The sequence below is a fragment of the Cetorhinus maximus genome, chromosome 11 (genome assembly GCF_964194155.1).
Source record: "Cetorhinus maximus chromosome 11, sCetMax3.hap1.1, whole genome shotgun sequence".
NCBI classification, from domain to species: Eukaryota; Metazoa; Chordata; class Chondrichthyes; order Lamniformes; family Cetorhinidae; genus Cetorhinus; species Cetorhinus maximus.
This window is the reverse complement of record NC_135889.1, coordinates 72,710,409-72,730,523: the sequence shown is the minus strand read 5'-3', so window position 1 is coordinate 72,730,523 and position 20,115 is coordinate 72,710,409. Positions and strand designations below refer to the sequence as shown.

The 20,115-nt window shown below is 42.9% G+C and overlaps 1 protein-coding gene across 1 annotated transcript in view; it reads right to left on the bottom strand.

Moving 5' to 3' along the window:
• Positions 1–20,115, bottom strand: part of gpd2 (glycerol-3-phosphate dehydrogenase 2 (mitochondrial)) — a 180,798-nt gene that overhangs the window by 24,695 nt on the left and 135,988 nt on the right. The window contains exons 8-9 of the mRNA XM_078552201.1: positions 18,526–18,670; positions 16,489–16,682 (exon numbers count right to left, since the gene is read on the bottom strand). Coding sequence (XP_078408327.1) covers positions 16,489–16,682; positions 18,526–18,670 — 339 coding nt within the window. The remainder of the gene's footprint in view (positions 1–16,488; positions 16,683–18,525; positions 18,671–20,115) is intronic.

Sequence of the window (20,115 nt, the reverse complement as noted above, 5' to 3'; positions counted from 1 at the left end):
GTGATCGTGGGTTTGGAAGGTGCTGTCTAAGGAGCCTTGGTGAATTCCTGGGGTGCATCTTGTAGATGGTACACACTGCTGCTACTGTGTGTTGGTGGTGGAGGGAGTGAATGTCTTTGGATGGGTTGCCAATCAAGCAGGCTGCTTTGTCCTGGATGGTGTCGAGCTTCTTGTGGGGGCTGCATGCATCCAGGTAAGTGGTGAGTATTCCATCCCACTCCTGGCTTGTGCCTTGTAGATGGTGGGCAGGCTTTGGGGAATCAAGAGGTGGGTTACTCATCACAGAACCCCTAGCCTCTGACCTGCTAGTGTAGCCGCAGTATTTATATGGCTAGTCCAGTTCAGTTTCTGGTCAATGGTCAATGATAGTGGGGGATTCAGTGATGGTAATTCCATTGAACGACAAGGGGTGGTGTTTAGGTTCACTCTTGTTGGAGATGGTCATTGCTTGGCACTTGTGTGGCGCGAATGTTACTTGCCATTTGTCAGCCCAAGCCTGGATATTGTCCAGACTTTGCTGCATTTGGACATGGACTGCGAATGGTGCTGGACATTGTGCAATCATCAGCGAACATCCCCATTTCTGACCTTATGATGGAAGGAAGGTCATTGATGAAGCAGCTGAAGATGGTTGCGCTGAGGACACTATCCTGTGGAACTCCTGCAGTGATGTCCTGGAATTGAGATGACTGATCTCCAACAACCACAACCAGCTTCCCTTGTGCTAGGTATGACTCCAATCAATGGAGAGTTTTCCCCCTGATTCCAATTGACTCCAGATTTGCTAGGGCTCCTTGATGCCATACTCGGTCAAATGCGACCTTGATGTCAAGGGCAGTCGCTCTCACCTCGTCTAGGGAGTTCAGCTCTTTTATCCATGTTTGAACCAAGGCTGTACTGAGGTCAGAAGCTGAGTGGCCCTGGCGGAGCCCAAACTGGGCATCAGTGAGCAGGCTATTGCTAAGCAAGTGCCACTTAATAGCACTGTTGATGACCTCTTCCATTACTTTACTAATGATCAAGAATAGACTGATGGAGCAGTAATTGGCTAGGTTGGATTTGTCCTGCTTTTTGTGTACAGGACATACCTGGGCAATTTTCCACATAGCCGAGTAGATGCCAGTGCTGTAGCTGTACTGGAACAGCTTGGCTAGGGGTGCGGCAAGTTCTGGAGCACAAATCTTCAGTACTATTGCTGGAATATTGTCAGGACCCATAGCCTTTGCACTATCCAGTGCCTTCAGGCGTTTCTTGATATCAAATGGAGTGAACTGAATTGGCTGAAGACTGGCATCTGTGATGCTGGGGATCTCCGGAGGAGTCTAAATGGATCATCCATTCGGCACTTCTGGCTGAAGACTGTTGCAAATGCTTCAGCCTTACCTTTTGTACTGATGTGCTGGGCGCCCCCATCATTGGTGAAGGGGATATTTGTGGACCCTCCTCCTTCAGTGAGTTGTTTAATTGCCCATCACCATTCACGGCTGGATATGGCAGGACTGCAGAGTTTAGATCTGATCCGTTAGTTGTGGGATTGCTTAGCTCTGTCTACCACTTGCTGCTTATGCTGTTTGGCACGCAAGTAGTCCTGAGTTACAGCTTCATTAGGTTGACACCTCATTTTAGATATGGCTGGTGCTGCTCCTGGCATGCCCTCCTGCATTCTTCATTGAACCAGGGTTGATACCCTAGCTTGATGGTAATGGTAGAGTGGGGGATATGCCGGGCCTTAAGGTTACATATTGCGTTCGTGTACAATTCTGCAGCTGTTGATGACGCACAGTGCCTCATGGATACTAGGTCTGTTTGAAATCTATCCCATTTAGCACAGTGGTAGAGCCACAGAACACGATGGAGGATATCCTCAATGTGAAGGCGGGAATTTGTCTCCACAAGGACTGTGCAATGGTCACTCCTACTGATATGGTCATGGACAGATGCATCTGCAGCAGGTAGGTTGGTGAGGATGAGGTCAAGTATTTTTTTCCATCTTGTTGGTTCCCTCACCACCTGCCGCAGACCGAGTCTAGAAGCTATGTCCTTTAGGTCTCGACCAGCACGGTCAGTAATGGTGTTACCGAGCCAGTCTTGGTGAGGGACATTGAAGTCCCACACCCAGAGTACATTCTGCACTATTGCCACCCTCAGTGCTTCCTCCAAGTGGTGTTCAGCATGGAGGAGTACTGATTCATCAGCTGAGGGAGGGCAATACGTGGTAATCAGCAGGAGGTTTCCTTACCCATGTTTGACCTGATGCTATGAGACTTCATGGGATCCTGAGTTGATGTTGAGGACTCCCAGGGCAACTCCTTCCCGACTGTATACCACTGTGCAGCCACCTCTGCTGGGTCTGTCCTGCCGGTGGGACAGAATGTACCCAGGGCTGGTGATGGTGGTGTGTGGGACATTATCTGTAAGGTATGATTCCGTGAGGATGGTTATGTCAGGCTGTTGTTTGACTAGTCTGTGAGGCAGCTCTCGCAATTTTGGCACTAGCCCCCAGATGTTAGTAAGGAGGACTTAGCAGGATTGACAGGGCTGAGTTTGCCGTTGTCGTTTCTGGTGCCTAGGTTGATGCTGAGTGGTCCGTCCGGTTTCATGCCTTTTTTGAGGCTTTGTAGTGGTTTGATACAACTGAATAGCTTGCTAGGCCATTTCAGAGGGCAGTTAAGAGTCAACCATATTGCTGTGAGTCTGGAGTCATATGTAGGCTGGACCAGGTAAGGACAGCAGATTTCCATCAGTGAACCAAATGGGTTTTTACAACAATTGACAATGGTTATCATTAGACTTTGAATTCCAGATTTTTATTGAATTCTGCTATGGTGGGATTTGAAACCAGGTCCCCAGAGTATTCCCCTGGGACTCTGGATTACTAATCCAGTGACAATACCATTATGTCATCGCCTCTCCCTGCATTGTTGCTTGTCCTTGGAGATCAACATCAGAGTACCCGTGAGATCCAAGTCCCACTGCTCAGAAGTCTTCTCCATGGCCTTTGACTGGGAAAGTGGCACATGATCACTCACATTCCTCCATCTTTTAATCTCAATGAATCATACAGTGTCACTTTCTCATTAACATTATCCAATTCCCACTCGGTGGGAGAATCTGAGTGTATGTATGCAGTGAAAAAGCAAATAATGCAGGGGGTGCCATAAGGGGAGTCTGGGAGGGGCACAGTAACAGCAGGCATATTAAGCAGGAGTTTGATCCCAAATGGGCTTAACCTTAGCTTCTTTGTCCTAGTTATCCTCCTCCTGCTTTTCATCAACTATTTGTCAATGACAAAGAATTTCTTCTATGCCTGCTCCTCCTCCTCATCATCATCTGACTCCTTTTGCTATAAATCGATCTGCAGTAAAGGAAAGTAAAAGCTAAGAATGGGATCGCTGCCTTACAATCAAAGACACTGAAAGATGTGGATGCTTTTGCCTGTGTGCTGCCTCACAGGGATGCCGATGAGACAACTGTACTAAGAAAAGGGTTCTGATTGGTTGCCAAGTGGACTCTGATTGCTAGAGGTGTTGTCATGAAATGCACCAGGGAACAGTTAAATGCCAAGCTTTTGTTTAAATTCAAACCAGGCAAGTTGATTCTGATTGGTCAAGACATTTCCATAGGGAATGAACCAGGGAACGGCTGTCCCCCAACTTTTGTTTAGTTGAAAAAGGTGCAATGTATGGACATGTTCTTTTTGTTTGCAAAGGACAGGTCCGTGTGTGTAAATATATGTATGTGTGTGTGTATAATGTATATATTCACACAAAGTTTAACCTACTCTCAACAGCAATATACCAGAACACCCAACTGTAGAAGAATTTCCTTATTGCATTAGGGTAGTGTTTTCGCTTGTTACATCAGCCACCACAATGTATTATGGTTTATCTCAGGAATGGTGGCAAATTGGTTCCAAAATCTCAGTTTTTATACCTTGCATTAGTATCTACTAATAGTTGCTAAAAAAAAGATCCACAATATTATATTATCCAATTGCTCATGCAAACATTTCCTTTGAAAATAAACACAATAAAAAGAGTTTTTCATGGTATTAACTAACATCATAAAGAGATTTTATTCATTTCTCTACAGTCTCTGTAGATTAACTATTGCCTACTGCCCAAAGCACTGAATGAGAGAATAGGCTGGATTTCAATGATGGCTTAAAAAGCAACAGTGTTTGAAATTAATTAAATATTTATAGCTGTTGAATCTTTGCATTCTAAATCTGTTCTATTGAACATCAGTGTGAGTAACCAAAGTTCCTGTTATATTCTGAAAGGGAAAAAGAGGATATTGAGAGAAACAGAAACAGGCAGAAGAAAAATAAACCAAAGAATAAAAACACAGTAAGATGTCAAAAGAGAAACAAAGGATTATGTAAAGTATTACAATTCTTAATACAAAAAATGAAAAATTCCACCAAATATTTTGTCGTGTCATCAAAATTTGAATGTCTGAGTAAATTAACTGATGCTGCTGACTTTTATAGTATCGCCAGCAATAGAATTTCAGAAAGTGCTGATCTTTAAGGCACATAAATGCTGCAAAGCCAGTTCAATAAGAGTTTGAAATGAAAATGCAGATCCAACGGCATCTAACAAAATAGACACACAAAATATATTAGGTTGCAATATTTCTGCAACAAAATTCTTAATGGAAAATAGAAAGCATAAATTATGCAAAACTGTTTATCAACTGAAAAAAAAATCACACCTCATTATGTAGTTGGCTAGGTTACTAAACTGCTTCTGCATTCCAAATCAAATTTTAAAAGCTTTCTTGAGCAGCCAATATTTATATTCAGTTATATAAAGCAACTACCTAAAACTGTCAAATGTTTTTGTAAGGCTAGATTATAAAAATTTTGAACATTCTAGACAAATTTAAAATTTCATCCAAAGTTTTAAATAATTTTGATTTTAAACCACTTGGTTTCATATCCACAATAATATGTAAAGTCAGCTACACTTTTTTCCACTGCAATGAATGAAGGCCTTGCAGTACATACAATAACTGACAGATCCCTGGTGCCCCCTTGTACTCCAGAAGCTATTATTCCATTTGCCCAGAAATAAAAGTAAAATTTCCAAATACTGTGCCTCCAAATACCTTACATGGTTTAACTGTGAAATAGAGTTAAGCATCATTACCTACACTGAAAGCTTGTACAGCTGGATAAAACCCAAATAAAAGTGAGGTGCCACTCAACAACTGGCATATACATAACACCTTGATACAAGATAATGATCAACGTGGTTTCACAGTTGAGACTGAGATGTGAGCACAAAAAGGATGGCGTAGTGTTTCCAAAAAGGTAGGTTTAAAGGAGGCTTTTGAAAACTAGAAGTAGGTGTAAGTAAGGTTTAGAATTTAAAGGAGGGAGTTCCAGACTGTTGAAGGGGGTTGGGAGGGGGGTGGGTGGACAAGAGATGGCTGAAGGCCCTGTCCTGCCCTATTAGAGTGGAAGGGAGGGGTAGTATACAAGGACCAGAGTTAGAAGACTGCAGAGTGTGGGGTGGGTGTCTGCACAGGTAGGAAGAATTGCAGAGCATTGAATGATTTGGAGGCTAGGAAATCAATGCTCAACGTGGGGAACAAAGAGAAATAGGCAAAATTGTGATAACAGGTGGACAGGAATCAGTGTTGGACAAGAGGTGGGTAGTGGAGCTTATAGAGAGTGGAGTTTGAGAGCTTGGAAAGGAGGACAAAGGCATGGATGTTTCCAAAACAGTAGAAGTGAGTTGGGAATGGAGAAGATAAAGGGATACAGGTGATGCTGCTATGGAAGTGAAAGAAGACAGACCTGCTAATGAGCTGGATAGGTGATTCAATGCTTAAGTTCAAAGCAAGCATGACATGAGCTTAGCTGGATGACTTCTGTTTTGGCACCGTTGAACTGCAAGTATTTCTGGCTCAACTACTGCTTGATATTGGTGAGACAGTCAGGCAGCATGGCAAAAGTTGTTGAATCAACAATATGTAAGTTGTTCCTTTGTTTGTCGATATGTCTTTGAGGGGAAACATATTGAGGGTGGCATCTTCAGGCACACTGCAGATGGTCATCTATGAGGGGCTGGAGGAGAGATTATTCCAGAAGATGTGGTAACTACATTTGGACAGAAAGGACTGGAAATACTGAGAGGGTAATACCATAACGATGTTGAAGGAGCATGGTTTGCCCAACTGTGTTGAAAGTCACAGGAAGGTCAAGAAGGGATAATGTACTGTAACAATATTCACAACAAATGTCATTGGTAACTTTGACTAGTGCAATCTCTGTGTTGTGGGTCGGACAGAAGCGAAACTAAAACCGTAGAAGTGGAGCAAGCTGCTGGGTGGCAACAAAACATTGCAGAACCTTTGAGGAAAGGGAGATGGGATGTTGTTGGTTAGAATGAAAGGAAAAAGTGTAGTTTTTTTTTAAAGGAGCAGGGTTGTTTACAGCAACTTTGAAAAAGGAGGAGGAACATCATATTGTCATTTAGAAGGCTAATGTTAGAAAGGCATTGGACATTAATCGTTCTGTTATTGTTTGGAAAGTGAGGTGATTAATCAAAAATCTGGACTATTTTTAAGCATTAACAGGGAGTTGAAACTGATGCTATACTGACAGCAGCAACAATGCTGGTGAAAAAAAAATCATGGTCAAAGTGATGTCATTTAGAATTAAGCATAAAATAAAAAGAAAAAGGCATTTATATTCAGTTCATTAATGATTCAGCAGGTCATATTTTGGGTAGAATAATGCAGTAACATCCTTGTACACCCCCAATGTTTTTTTTGGATAATGCGACACATCAGATTACGGTAAATTTAATGTGACATGAAATGATCAGTCATTTTAAAAAAAAATTACAGTGTGACAGATGTAAGCAGGGTTGTGTTGTGAGATAATGGGATAAGAGGATTAATTCCACATGGAATGACATATTAGGCAACATTGACACATTTGCAGTAACAAGGTCTACGTGAGTTATTAACATCGACTAAGAAAATGATTTGCATAGGTGCAAATAAAAGATACACAAAAAGTATTTATCTGAACCTTTACTAACTCTTCAATATTTTCAGTTGTTGTGATTTTTAAAAATTTAATAGGAAAGCATTGCTACTAACTTATTTATATCATGAATCACTGATTTAGTGCAAAGTCAATAAATTGGATTGGGTGACATAAAACACATCAATATGCTTTTATATAGTGCCTTATCACATTAAAACATTTCAAAGTGTTCTTCACAATGAATTACTTTTGACATTGTCATGTAAGCACGCTTGATCCAGGAAATAAAATTATACAAACTAAAAACTGTCAAGCTAAGTATAATTTGCAGGATTGCTATTTCATATCTGGAGTCAATTCAGATTGCTAACTAAAGCAAAAAATGTTGACTTTGATTCTGTGAAGTGTCTCAACAAAGAATTGTTATGGTGCAAAAGGAGGCCATTCAGCCCACTGTGTCTGCACTGGCTCCATTATGATTCAGTGCCATTCTCTTGCCTTTTCCCTGTAATCCTGCACATTGTTTCTATTAAACAATCATCTAATACCCCCTTGAATGCCTCGATTGAACCTGCCTCCACCACAATTCCAGGCAGTGCATTCTAGACCCGATCAACTCGCTGTGTGAAAAAGTTTTTACTCACATCGCATTTGCTTCTTTTGCAAATCACTTTAAACTTGTGCCCTCTCATTTTCGATCCTTTTATGAGCGGGAACAGTTTCTCCCTACTCTGTCCAGCTCCCTCATGATTTTGAACACCTCTATCAAATCTCCTCTTAGCCTTCTCCTCTCCAAGGAGAACAGTCCCAACCTCTCCAATCTATTTTCATAACTGAAGTTTCCCATCCCTGCACACGCTTTAGAGTTGTACCTCTTATTTTATATTGTCTCTACATGTTTTTCCTACCTAAATGAATCACCTCACACTTCTCTGCATTGAACTTCATCTGCCTCCTATCTGCCCACTCCAACAGCTTGTCCATGTCCTTTAGAAGTTCTATACTGTGCTCCTCACAGTTTACAATGTTTCCAAGTCTTTTATCATCTGCAAACTTTGAAATAGTCCCTTGCACACTAAGATCTAGTTCATTAATATATATCAGAAAAAGCAAGGGTCCCAATACCAACCCCTGGAGAGCTCCATCTCAAACTTTCCTCCAGCCAAAAAATATCCATTAAGTATTACTCACTGTTTCCTATTACTCAGCCAATTTTTTATCCACCTTGCTACTGTCCTTTTTATTCTACGAGCTATAACTTTTCTCACAAGTCTGCTGTGCAGCACTGTATTGAATGCCTTTTGGAAGGTCACGTACACCACATCAACTGCATTACCCTCATCAACCATCTCTGTTACCTCTTCAAAAAACTCCAGCAAGTTAGTTGAACATGATTTTCCCTGAAGGAATCCATGCTGGTTCTTCCTAATCAACCCATATTTTTCCATGCGACTATTAATTTTATCCCAAATAATCGTTTCCAGAAGCTTCCCCACCATCAAAGTTAAACTGGCTAGTCTGTAATTGTTGGGCTTATCCTTACAGCTTTTTGTTGAACAAGGGCATAACGTTTGCAATTCTCCAGTCCTTTGGCACCTCCTCTGAGTCTGGGAAAGACCAAAAGATTATGGTCAGTGCCCCTGCAATTTCCACTCTCACTTCCTTCAATATCCTTGGATGTATCTCATCCAGTCCCAGTGGCTTGTCAACTTTAAGTATCAACAATTTATCCAATACCTCCTCTTTATCAATTTTTGAACCCTTCTAGTGACAAAGTTTCCTCTTCTGTCACCATGACCTGGGTAGCATCTGCTTCCTTGGTAAAGACAGATGCAAAGTATTCATTTAACACCTCCACCATGCCTCCTGTCTCTATGTGTAAATCCCCCTTTTGGTCCCTAATTGGCCCTACACCTCCTTTTACAACCTTTTTACTATTTATGTGCCTAATGAAGACTTTGGGATTCCTCTTTATGTTGGCTGCCAGTCTTATCTCATAATCCCTCTTCATTTCTCCTATTTGCTTCTTCTTAAATGCATTAAAAGTAATTTCTAATTCGAGAAAATAAGAGGGATACAGATTGGATGCTAATAAAGGATGAATTGTATATCCTTTACAAAGACCAAAATAAAAGGGATATCTTCATGATCTGAATAGCCTTTATGCATGCATACTTTCTTGCATTTGATATTACCCTGCTGTTGATTAAACTGATGAGTCACAACTCGTACTGCTTGCAGGTTTTTGGGTAGTCTTCTATCAAAAAGCAACTTTTGGTAAAAACTTTGGGTTGTATTTGAACTTACGTCTTAAGATAGTGGGCGGGTATAAATCGAGTTTTCACAGCATTGCATGTTTCCTTTTCTCAGCACCATTCTCTGGTACAAGTATGATTACAAGTACAATTTCCCTGCATGTTAGTTATAAATTGTGTTTAAGAGCATGAGAAATAGGAGCAAGAGTATACTATATAGCCCTTTGAGCCTGCTCCTCCATTCAATACGATCATGGCTGATCATTTGCCTCAACTCCACTTTCCCACCCGTTCCCTATTTCCACTTAATTTCCTGAGAGATCAAAAATCCATCTATCCCAACCCTCAATAGGCAACAATGGAACATCCACAACCCTCTGGGGTAGAGAATTCCAAGGATCCACAATCCTCTGAGTGAAGAAATTTCTCCTCATCTAGTTTCTAAATGATCGATCGCTTATTCTGAGGCAGTCCCCATACTCTAGATCCCCAGCCAGGGGAAACAACTTCTCAATGTCTACCCTGTTAAGCCCCTTCAGAATCTTACAAGTTCATTGCAATCACCAATCATTCTTCTAAACACCAGAGAGTATAAACCCAAATTACTCAGCATCTCATCCTAGCAATCAGCATTTGCTGTACCGCATTCCTAATTCTTTGAATATCAACATTTAAAAGTTTCACACCTTTTAAAAAATATTCTGCTTTCCTACTCTTGCTACCAAAGTACATGCTACCCTACATTCTACTTCATTTGTGCCATTTGGGCCTTGTTGCCCACTCACTTAGCCTGCCGTTATTGTGGCAGCCATTTTGAAGCATTATACAAGTTCCACTGCTACAGGAGGAGAAGCAGAGTCCTGGCACCCTAGGCATACTTCACGGGTGCAGGCCTTCAGTTGCTGCTAGAGGCTGTTACAGAAAAAAGATCCTATTTCCAGAAGGTGACAGAAGGAGGCCACCCAGACAAACAAAACAGACCAGGCTGGAGGTGACTGAAACTGTCAGCAGCAGAAGTGTAGCATGGAGGGACTGGGTGCAGTGCCACAAGAGGTTTAATTACACTCTTTGCTCTGGCAAAGATAGTGCAACATGAGACCCTAATGATAGTCCTCTCAGTTTGCAAGCTCCAGCAGACACTTCACTAGAAAAGCCTGAGGGTGTATGCTGTTCTTGAACATGGGACAAAAGTAAGCCCAGGGTACCTACTGGTCTCTCAGCAATGCCCAAAGCTCTAGCACTGTTGAGGACTTGGCAACACTGATATATGCAACTTATGCTAATGAGCTGCTGGCATTGATCAGAAAAGTCAGCATCTCTCTCTGTTTCATCGTAACTCTTTAGACAGGGCTCATACTGGGGGATTCTGTCATGGAGAAGGCAGTGATGCTTCGCCAGGGTAGCCCTGCAAGACCAGGTAGGGGACAGAGAGATGGGAATGCCTAGAGGACAGGATGAAAAGATGGTGAAATCTGTAGGTGAAGGGGCTGGAGTGTACTCCTCTGCATCCAAAAGCATGACAAATATTCAGCTGCATTGAGAAGCCAACATACTATAGAAGCTGCTGCTGTCACAGGCTGGTTCCCATGATCTTGTGTCGTGTGTGCCCCACAGGGTCAGTCATTGAGGGTAAGTGACAAAACACTGTTGCAACACCGGAGGCAGCTCAACAGTCCAACAAGGAACTGTCACATCATAAAGCACACTCGCCACCAGTGTAGATAAATTTACATCTTTGGGGCCTCATGTAGGCTTAGAAAGGGTGGCACTGGGTGAAGGGCAAGGCACTAGTGAGCAGGAGGAGGCGAGAGAGGCAGAAGCAGCTGTGGGAAGTACCCTTTGGAGAATGGGAGACAGCCCTGCTCAGCTGGATGAAAATGCAGGGCCCAGGAGTCACAAGAAAGGTGGTTCTACTTTGACCAACAGTGACAGATGTGTACAATGACAATGACAGAGGTGCCTGAGGCAGTGGGGTCTTGGACTGAGAATGGAGGAGTCCATTCAACTCATGTGCGCCACCATGGTTCAGAGCTTTGAACGCATGAGTTCTTCCATTGACAGAGTGGCAACATCATGGAGACCCATATGTGGCAGCAATGAGTCAATACAGGAGCAGCGCACTGACATGCACAGAGCTCATAGTATGTTCTGTAGGATTGACTGGTCAGTGGTGCTGATGGCATTAAAATGCATGAAGTGGATGCCAATTGCGCTCCAGCTGTTGGTCCCCTCTGGCGATCGGGAGCGTCATCCAAGTGCTGAGGCAGTCACCGATGAGGATGAGGGAGCCTCCCCCTACCGAACCTCTTCCTTGGAACTATGCTTCGAACCTCTGACCAAGGGTCCATTTATTCAGCAGGGATTTGTGGCAGAGACTGGCCAGAATTTTCCCTTCGGCGATTTGGGGGCGGGGCCCGCTCGCCGACAGGAAAATAACGCGGGATGATGTTGGGCGGAACCCCCGACGTCATCCAAGTCCATTTAAATTTTTAGGAAGGCGAGCGGACAGCGAAATCAGCTGTCCGCCCGCCAACCTGTCGATGGCCAATTGAGGCCATTGACAGGATAATTAAGGTCATTAAAGACCCTGCCCGTCCAACCTTAAGGCTGGCGGGCAGGCCAGGAGCCCCAGCGGGCTTCTGATAAAACATGAAATCTCATCCACTGGCGGGATGAGGTTTCATGTTCGTGTTTAAAAACTTTAATAAAGTTTCAGTGCTTCTTATTAACATTTCCCATCTCGTGTGATGTTGTCACATGAGGGGGACATGTTAATAATGTTTTTATTTTTCTATTTTTAGAGTTTTTTTACCTGTCACTAATCTCTCTGAGACAGCACGCGCAAAAGAGCGCATTTTGACAGTTGGGGATTCCCCCTCCCCCCTACACAGGAAGCGCATAGCACTTCCCGTTGGGCAGGCCGCTGGGCAGGCCTTAATTGGCCCGCCCACTCAAAATGGCGGTGGGCCCCGTTTCGGCGGCAGGGGTCGGCTGCCCGCCTGCCGCCAAGCCAGTGGGGCCTGACCGCCCACCAAGGGCAAAATTCTGCCCAGTGTTCCTGCAGCAGCCTCTTGCAGTGCCCCCACTGGCACCTCCATGATCAGCACACCTGCCACAGACATTACAACCACAAGCAAACACAAGAGAGCAAGCTGAGCACTGCGTAGATGTGGCCAAGAGGGAGGCTACCTTGTCAGTCACAGCATCATGTGGTTCACTGGGAATTATTTCACTTATTAATGTGCACTTTGTTACCTTTGCTAACGCCGTACATCTTCACACATGATTCCAACATGCGAGCTTCCGTTGTTTAAAGGCAAAACTCGAAAAGAAAGGTGAAGTGGTGAAGAAAAGCAAAGGCCTTCGAAGGTGGTCAATGAGACTGCTGAACAGATGTGCATCTTTCACTGACAGTAAGAGTGGATCTAGTCAATGTTGCGTCTTCAATGGAAGTATTCTCACAGGCAGCTCAAAGTGAGTTCCCGAGAACGCAGTCCTGTGGGGATAGAAGGACTCAGATGAAACGTGCCTGGATCAGATGTTCTCTGACGTTGATACATCCTGATGAGATCTTCAAGTCCTGCACTGGCCCCAACCACTTACAGGCACAACCTAGACAGCTCTCTGTTCTACGTCTTCTCCTTGGTCCTTCCACTTCCTCTTCAACCTCTTGCTTCTCCTCTTCCTCCAATGAGCTGTGCTGTTCCAGGGCCTCACCCTCTTCAACACCTCACCTCTCTGAAGGGTATGGAAAGTGCAGGTGTGTGAGATCCTTGCAGGAGTCCATTACAGGGTGCGACCCGACCAGTCCAGGTACTGGAACTGCATCTTCAGAGGCCTGATGGCTTACTCAATGGTAGCCCTTTTGAAGAGATGGCTTTGTTTGTAGCATCTCCGTGAATGTCTCGGGTCACGTAAAGGAGTGAGCACCCATCTCTTCAAGGAATATCGCCTATCCCTTGGATGCATAAATTTCTTGTTGTCGCAAACCAGCTGAATATTGAGGAAGTGGAAGCTCTTCCAGTTGATGAACCTCACTGGCCACTCACTCAGTGCCTTGATGATCACATGGGTGCAACAGATGATGCTCTGCCCATGCAGAAATGCAGCAATGGAGGTGCTCCCACTGCCCTTCCTGCCTGTGAGGTCCCATTTGTGTGAAATTTTATGCATTGCTTAGTTTACACAAATAAGGCATCAGTGACCCACAGGATGCAATGGTGTACTGAATCTTGTGAGACACCACCAAGGTGTACATTGCTGATCCAAGGGAGGAACCAGAAGTGAAGACATTCAAGGTCACAGCAATTTTGACAGCTATTGGCAGGGCATAGCATACAGTCCTGAAAACTGTGAGGTCTTCCACTACAAGGGTACAAATCTCAGGATTCAGCCACTGCCTCTAAAGATGCTGATCCTCGTCGCTACTCGAACCAATCTCTCAAAAGCATAACCCCATGTCCAGCTGTTGCCTTGCTCACCCCTCCACTCTTATGCCTCACAATAACTGGAGGGTTACAACCCTTTCCACAATCCAAGCATGTACAGGTCACTCGCTCTGCTGCCTCTGCTCACTCAATGGCACCTACGTGTCAATGGCTGAGTGCACCTTTCAGCTATGGTTCCCTTTTACAAGCCCATCATGGCTGCTTCTCCGCTGTGTTGCCATCTCCTTGCACCAGGACTATCCCTAGTCCATCGTATAAAATTTTTTTTTTTTCGAGTTATCAACAGTCACAGATTGCAACTCTTTTGAGTACAATCACAGTTCTTGGTTTCCAGGAGTGGGACATGAACCCAGAACCTTCTGATTCAAAGGTGAGGGTGCTATGGACTGAGCCACAGCTGACACCTCAAGTCCATCGTATAACCCGTATGCTATTATCAACATTTCAAATTGAGCCTTGATGAGTTGACAAGGTCGTTAACAAGATCAACTGGCCACTTATCCAAATGAGGCATACCCACTGGGTTCTGCCTTCCCATCCTGAGCAAAATCAGCAGCAGCAGGAACAGCATGCCAAACCTGCACACCGCCTAATGGCACTCATTTTCCCAACCACCTACCTCCACCTGCCCTCATCAGGGCCTAAATGACTTGCCTATGGTGTTCACCAGGGACTTGTACTGGGGTTCCTCAGGGATTTATACTGGGTTCCCCAAGGATTTATACTGGGGTCTCAGCTTTTCACCATATATATTAAAGGTATGGGTGATGGAGAGAGTCTTAAGAGAGAGTTGTATATCAAATTTTGCAGGTGATACAAAGATAGGAAGCCCAGTCAGTCGTTCAGATGAGAACAGAAAGTTACAAAAGGACATAGATTGAGTGGGCAAAACAATGGCAGGTGGAGCTCTATGTGGATAAGTAAGTGGTCATCAACTTATGACCACGAAGGACAAATTGGAACATTTTCTTTATGGTAACAGGTTAGGAATTGTGCAGGATCAAAGGGATTTATGTGACAAGCTACACAAATCATTAATTCTGGTACAAATGTATACAAAAAGACTAATACAATGTTTGCCTCTACCTAAAGGCAGTAGGAATTCAAAAATAAGAATTTGAGTTCAGCTCCACTCTCAGAACTTCCTGTTCTGGTGTGCTGTCGATTACAAACTGGAATCATTTGATTTGTGCACTAATAAATTTAGGCTCCGTTATCCTGTTGGTTCTCTCTGTCACAGATGTTGCCTGACCTGCTGATTAGAGGCTTGAATCTGAAGTCAAAAACATCCTGAATTTCACATTTGCTCCGTTAAGCTATGAAATTGAGCTACAAATTCTAACTTGTACATCAGAGAAGTAGAACATTAACTGTATATGCTATAGATGCATTTTTAATTAAAACTATTCATATCACTCCACCTTATATGAAATGGTCGTACAAGAACGAGAGTAGTTCATTCAACAAGCATTTACAACATATTGATTTATGTTTTTAATGTCCTGTTCAAAATAAGCACCACAGCATATATTGTTAGAAGAACTTGAACTATATTTCAAAAGCAACTGTTGTTGCCATACTGGTCAATCTACCTAAAATGAGGCATTTATCATATTATGAGAGTACTGAACTGCATTTATAAACCATGCTACCAGAAATAGCAGCTCTTGTCAGACTATAATTAAACTGCTGGAACGTGTCCAAGTCTCTAGGAGTGGGTATGCCTGGCAGAAACGTTTGCAGGATAACATGGGTCTGTAGCAGATTGATATGGCCAGCACAGTTTGTTTAAATAATATAAGCCTATTTATAAATATTGTTAATTACTGAAATTTAAACACTATTGACTGTGTGAAAAGGCTCCTACAATGCAAAACCTTTGACTCCATTATAGCCATAGCAAATTTAGATACAACCTCAATAATGTTTAAACAGTTCAAGTAGACTTCAGGACTGAAAACTCTGAAAAGCACCTTTCAGCAACAAATGATTGGCATGTTGATGGGGTTTCCCATCACTTACAACATGCCGTATCCAGGATACACCACCAACTATTATAGCCGCCAATACTTGCAATGCTCTTTCTATTGTGATTACACGCCAATGAATAACAATCAGTCCAGGATCTCATGGTATATGTGAAAGAACGGCACCTTCTCCATCTTCGCAGGGCAACTAGAGATAAGCAATAAATGCTGGCTGCTGGTAACATCCACATAAATATAATACATTTTTAAAAATTCCTCACTCAGTCTTTAAACACAAGAGGACAGACTGTGATGTGCTTAATTCCCAGCAGTGTCGAAGAGGAAATGTGGAGGAGATCCACTCTATCAGGTCTTGTTCTCCACAATAGTGCCCCAAAGATCAAGGGATTCACCTTAAGGGTACAGTGAGGCTTGCGTCTACAGTAAGTGCAGACCCAGAGTAAGCATAAGGCAGAAGGGACCTTTCCAACTTCCCTCTTCACTTTCCTTTCTTCATTTGGGATGTCCCAGTGGGACCTGATAGTGGAGCTTATCCTGTGATGCTTTGCAAAGCTGATGATCAATAGAGGTCCTCTGTTGATGTGCTGGAATGTTAATCTAATGCATAGCAGCAATACCCAACATGTTGGTACAAAATAAAACAGTAAAAGTACCATCCACTGCTAGAAATCCGCATTCTAATCTCTCTACAAATTTAGCTTTCGAATACATTACTATTGCTTCTGTTCTAAATCAATACTTTTTGTGTTTGGTTTGGAGAGTTTAAGATTACTTAAAATTCACCAATTTACCTTCAACTTCAGGGGTCAGGTAATTCCGTATTTCCTTGAGAATGAAGTTAATCTCCTCCTCATGGGGTACGGGCTTAGATGTAACCTCTGTTGGAGTGTCAGTGGTTCCTGCAATGACCACTTTCGCCCACGGTAAGAAAAATATAACTCGGCCATCACTAGTTGCAGGGTCAAGCAGTCCCATGGCTTCAGGGCTGTAAGGACAAATGCTAAAGTTATTTTAAAAATCTATTCTCTGCTTCAAAGTTACCCAATCTTTGTACCGCGAAAAATACTGGGTCTAATCAGCTCTTAAAATGTGCTCACCACTCCTTGCACTGATTCAGATCACGAACAGCACGATAACTACAGAAAGTACAGCTACATGGCAAGTTTTACCAATGTGTTCAGAAAATAATTAAAATCCATGATTAGCTGCCTCATGTATGGGCATTATCATTTACCCAAATAATTCCTTAAGCAGAACAATTAACACTTTTCTAGAACACAGTTTTTCCCTTTTGTTCCCATTTACCATGAAAACAAAAGCCCAAGTACTACAATTTGCTGCAACTCAACTGATTTATGCTAACCTACATTAAATAGCAAGCTGCTTCGAGTTCCAGTACTAAGGGAAAACAATATCACCTCCCTATTACAGCATTCAGCTGGTTCTTAAATTAGTCCATTTTCCTGCCTTTAACTGCCCTTCCTGCCACCATTCCACTTGTTATTCGCCTTCTGTATAAAGAAATATTTTCTGATTGTTGTCCTAAACTTGTCCTTCTCAATCTTAAACCTGTGCCTTTAATATTGTTCTCCTGATGTATCTGAAATGGTTGCGGAGGATTTATTTCTTCTAACCCTTTACGTACCTCTATAAGGGCAGGAATGTCTTTGAGGTAGGAAAGGTGAGTTTATCAAGTCTTTTCTCATAGCTCTTCACTTTAAAACTAGCAATCAGCTTCACAAAGTGGGATTTTCCAACCCCTCCCACCTCCTACCAGCACCTATATGGTCCACTTATATTGTGACAACTAGAGCTATGCACAATGCTCCAGATGCAGTCATCAAGATGACTAGAGATTTGAACTCAATTCAGCAAAATAACCCAGGATCTTGCTTGCTTTGTTTATTGTTACCTCACCTATCTCTTTCTCCAAATGCATCCTACATTCCACTTGCAACAGTTTGATTTAAATTAATTAATAAAAATAATTTTCAATAATCTGCAGCGGATGTCTGGAGATCTGACATTCCCACAATTCCATGATTGTAATGGAGAATTTGCAGACATACTCAGAACATCAATTCTAAGCTATGATGGGATTTGATTTGAATCCAAAATTACTCACACTTGTTTTCCATTATCGTAGTATAAACACGTACAGCACTCTGTTGCACATCTTATTATAGAAACTGAATGCTTAGCTATAAATTCCTATTTAATGACTAATTTTGTACAGATTGTGCTTTTCTTAATCTTTATAACAGAAATTATTCAGTTTTGCCTTATGCATCTTTGTTAATGTCTGAAGTTAATACCCAAAATTAAAATTAAAATAGTGTGAAATAATTATTTTTAAAAATCAGTTACTTTCAACTGAGTGGTAACTTGAGGTTTTGTTACTAAACGCTTTGTGTACTTCTATGCAAATTCCTAAAGTGAAATGAAACAAAAATGAAAAAATAATAAGTTGACTGTTGTGATTTAGGAAAAACATTTTTAGGGGATTTGCCTTATAGATTAGACCTGGAAATAAATTGAAGTTATGTACCTAAAAAAAACAGAAGCTAAAGGATCCTTTTCAGCTATGCAATAATTATCTTTATCCACATTTCTTTTTACTACGTTAAACAGTTATCTACCTTATAATTTGATGGAGGATCTCTTCACATCAGGGCACACAAACAGATACAGATTTTCAGTTGTAGTGTAGAGTGTGCTTCACCATTGCGTTGGCAGACAGTCAACATTTGGGTAATAGAACCACAAGTGAGCAAGATTTGTTTTGGGTTTTGAGAACACGATTTTTCTCTAGTAATATATTTAGTTACCTATAATAATCAGGCAAGACAATGTGCACACCAGAACTAGGCTGACACATGTTTTCCACCTTCTCATCATCCATTTGACGCAGTGCGTCTACGAAAGGTCCTGTAGCATTGATAACACATTTGGCTTTCACATCAAAAAATTCATCTGTAAAAGAAAAGAACGCTAATCAGGCAACCATCTGTCCCTTCAGAATGTACATCTGTGCATTATAATTAATATTTTATTGATCCTCAAACTTTAGGCTAGCAACGTGTATGCAGGCAACTAGGCATTTCTAATTTATTTGTCAGGCAGAGTTGTTCTATTCTGGTAGCTGGGTAAATAGGTAGACCTTCAGGTGACTTTCCACTCAAAGGCAATCTTGAATTTAATAAGTAGCCTGAGAATTCTCACAGGAAAGTGAATAAGTCACCAACATGTTAATTCAGGAAATTCACTTTGTGTGGTGTTACAATCTCCATAGAGACCAATAACTTTTAAGGAGAAATTCGAACTTCCAGCTAAAGGCTGAAAGAATGAACTTCCTGACCAAACTTTCACCTTTAATCATTTTCTTCTTTGTTCTTAAGATGTAGTCAATGCTGTCAAGGCCATGTCGAATGTCAACCCTTAGTAGCCCTGAAAGGATGGCTAGCTTTCACTTTCAACCAATGCAGTGCTTGTATGATGGGGTTCCCACAGTGCTGTTAGGTAGGGAGAAAATTCCATGAATGTATAAGTCAGGGTAGCTTACAGCCCGTGTCCAGGCTGTGCAACTAATTCTCCTTAACTGTCCTAAGCCTGCTGCGACATCTTGGTGCTCCCCGGACATCCACAGTGGAGGTGGAGGCAGCCTGCTGACTGTGGCGCCCTGTTCGTGATGACTTTGGCAGGTGTCCTCTGGAGGGTCAAGACTTGGAGGGCCCCTGCCTGCTTTCAGGATCCTGCTGTGTGGCAGTGGCACCTTCCTCGGCTTGTGGGGCTAGAGCTGCTGAGTTCACAGGAAGAGGGGAGTCGGATGGGCTGGACACTCTGCGAGTCATCTGGATGGTTGGGCCCGGAGTGTGCACCTGCAGATCCTCCTCCCTGTAGGTGCCTGGGGGCCCCAAGCTGACTCCTTGAGGAGCAAGGGTAATCGAACTGCCCAGCACCCGTCCTGTGTACAGACTATTGGAGGCCAACTACGGCATCAGCGATGGAGTTGAGCACACACGGCAATGCAGGAGCGAAGTCCTGGACCAAGGTCTCCATGGCGGTCGCCATCCTACCAGGGTTGACCTCGATGCGTTGGCATGCCGGCGCTATCACCTCAGACTGAAGGTGGACAGATTCATCCATCGTGCCTTGCAACCTGAGCAGTGCAGTGGACATCCCTTCCTGATGTTCTCGAGCTTGCCTTTGCAGCTCCAGCAACTGTGACATGACCGAGTCCAGAGGCTCGTCATCTGACTTGGACTCAGCAATGTTCTGGCCTCCAGCAGTCCTCTGAGTACCGGGGTCCTGAGAAGTCCCTGCCGTCGCCTGCAGTGCGATGTGCTCGCCAAACTGTGATCCTGGGGCTACTCTAAAGCTAGGTCCCACCGAGGTGTGTGTCTCTGTGCTGGTGGTGG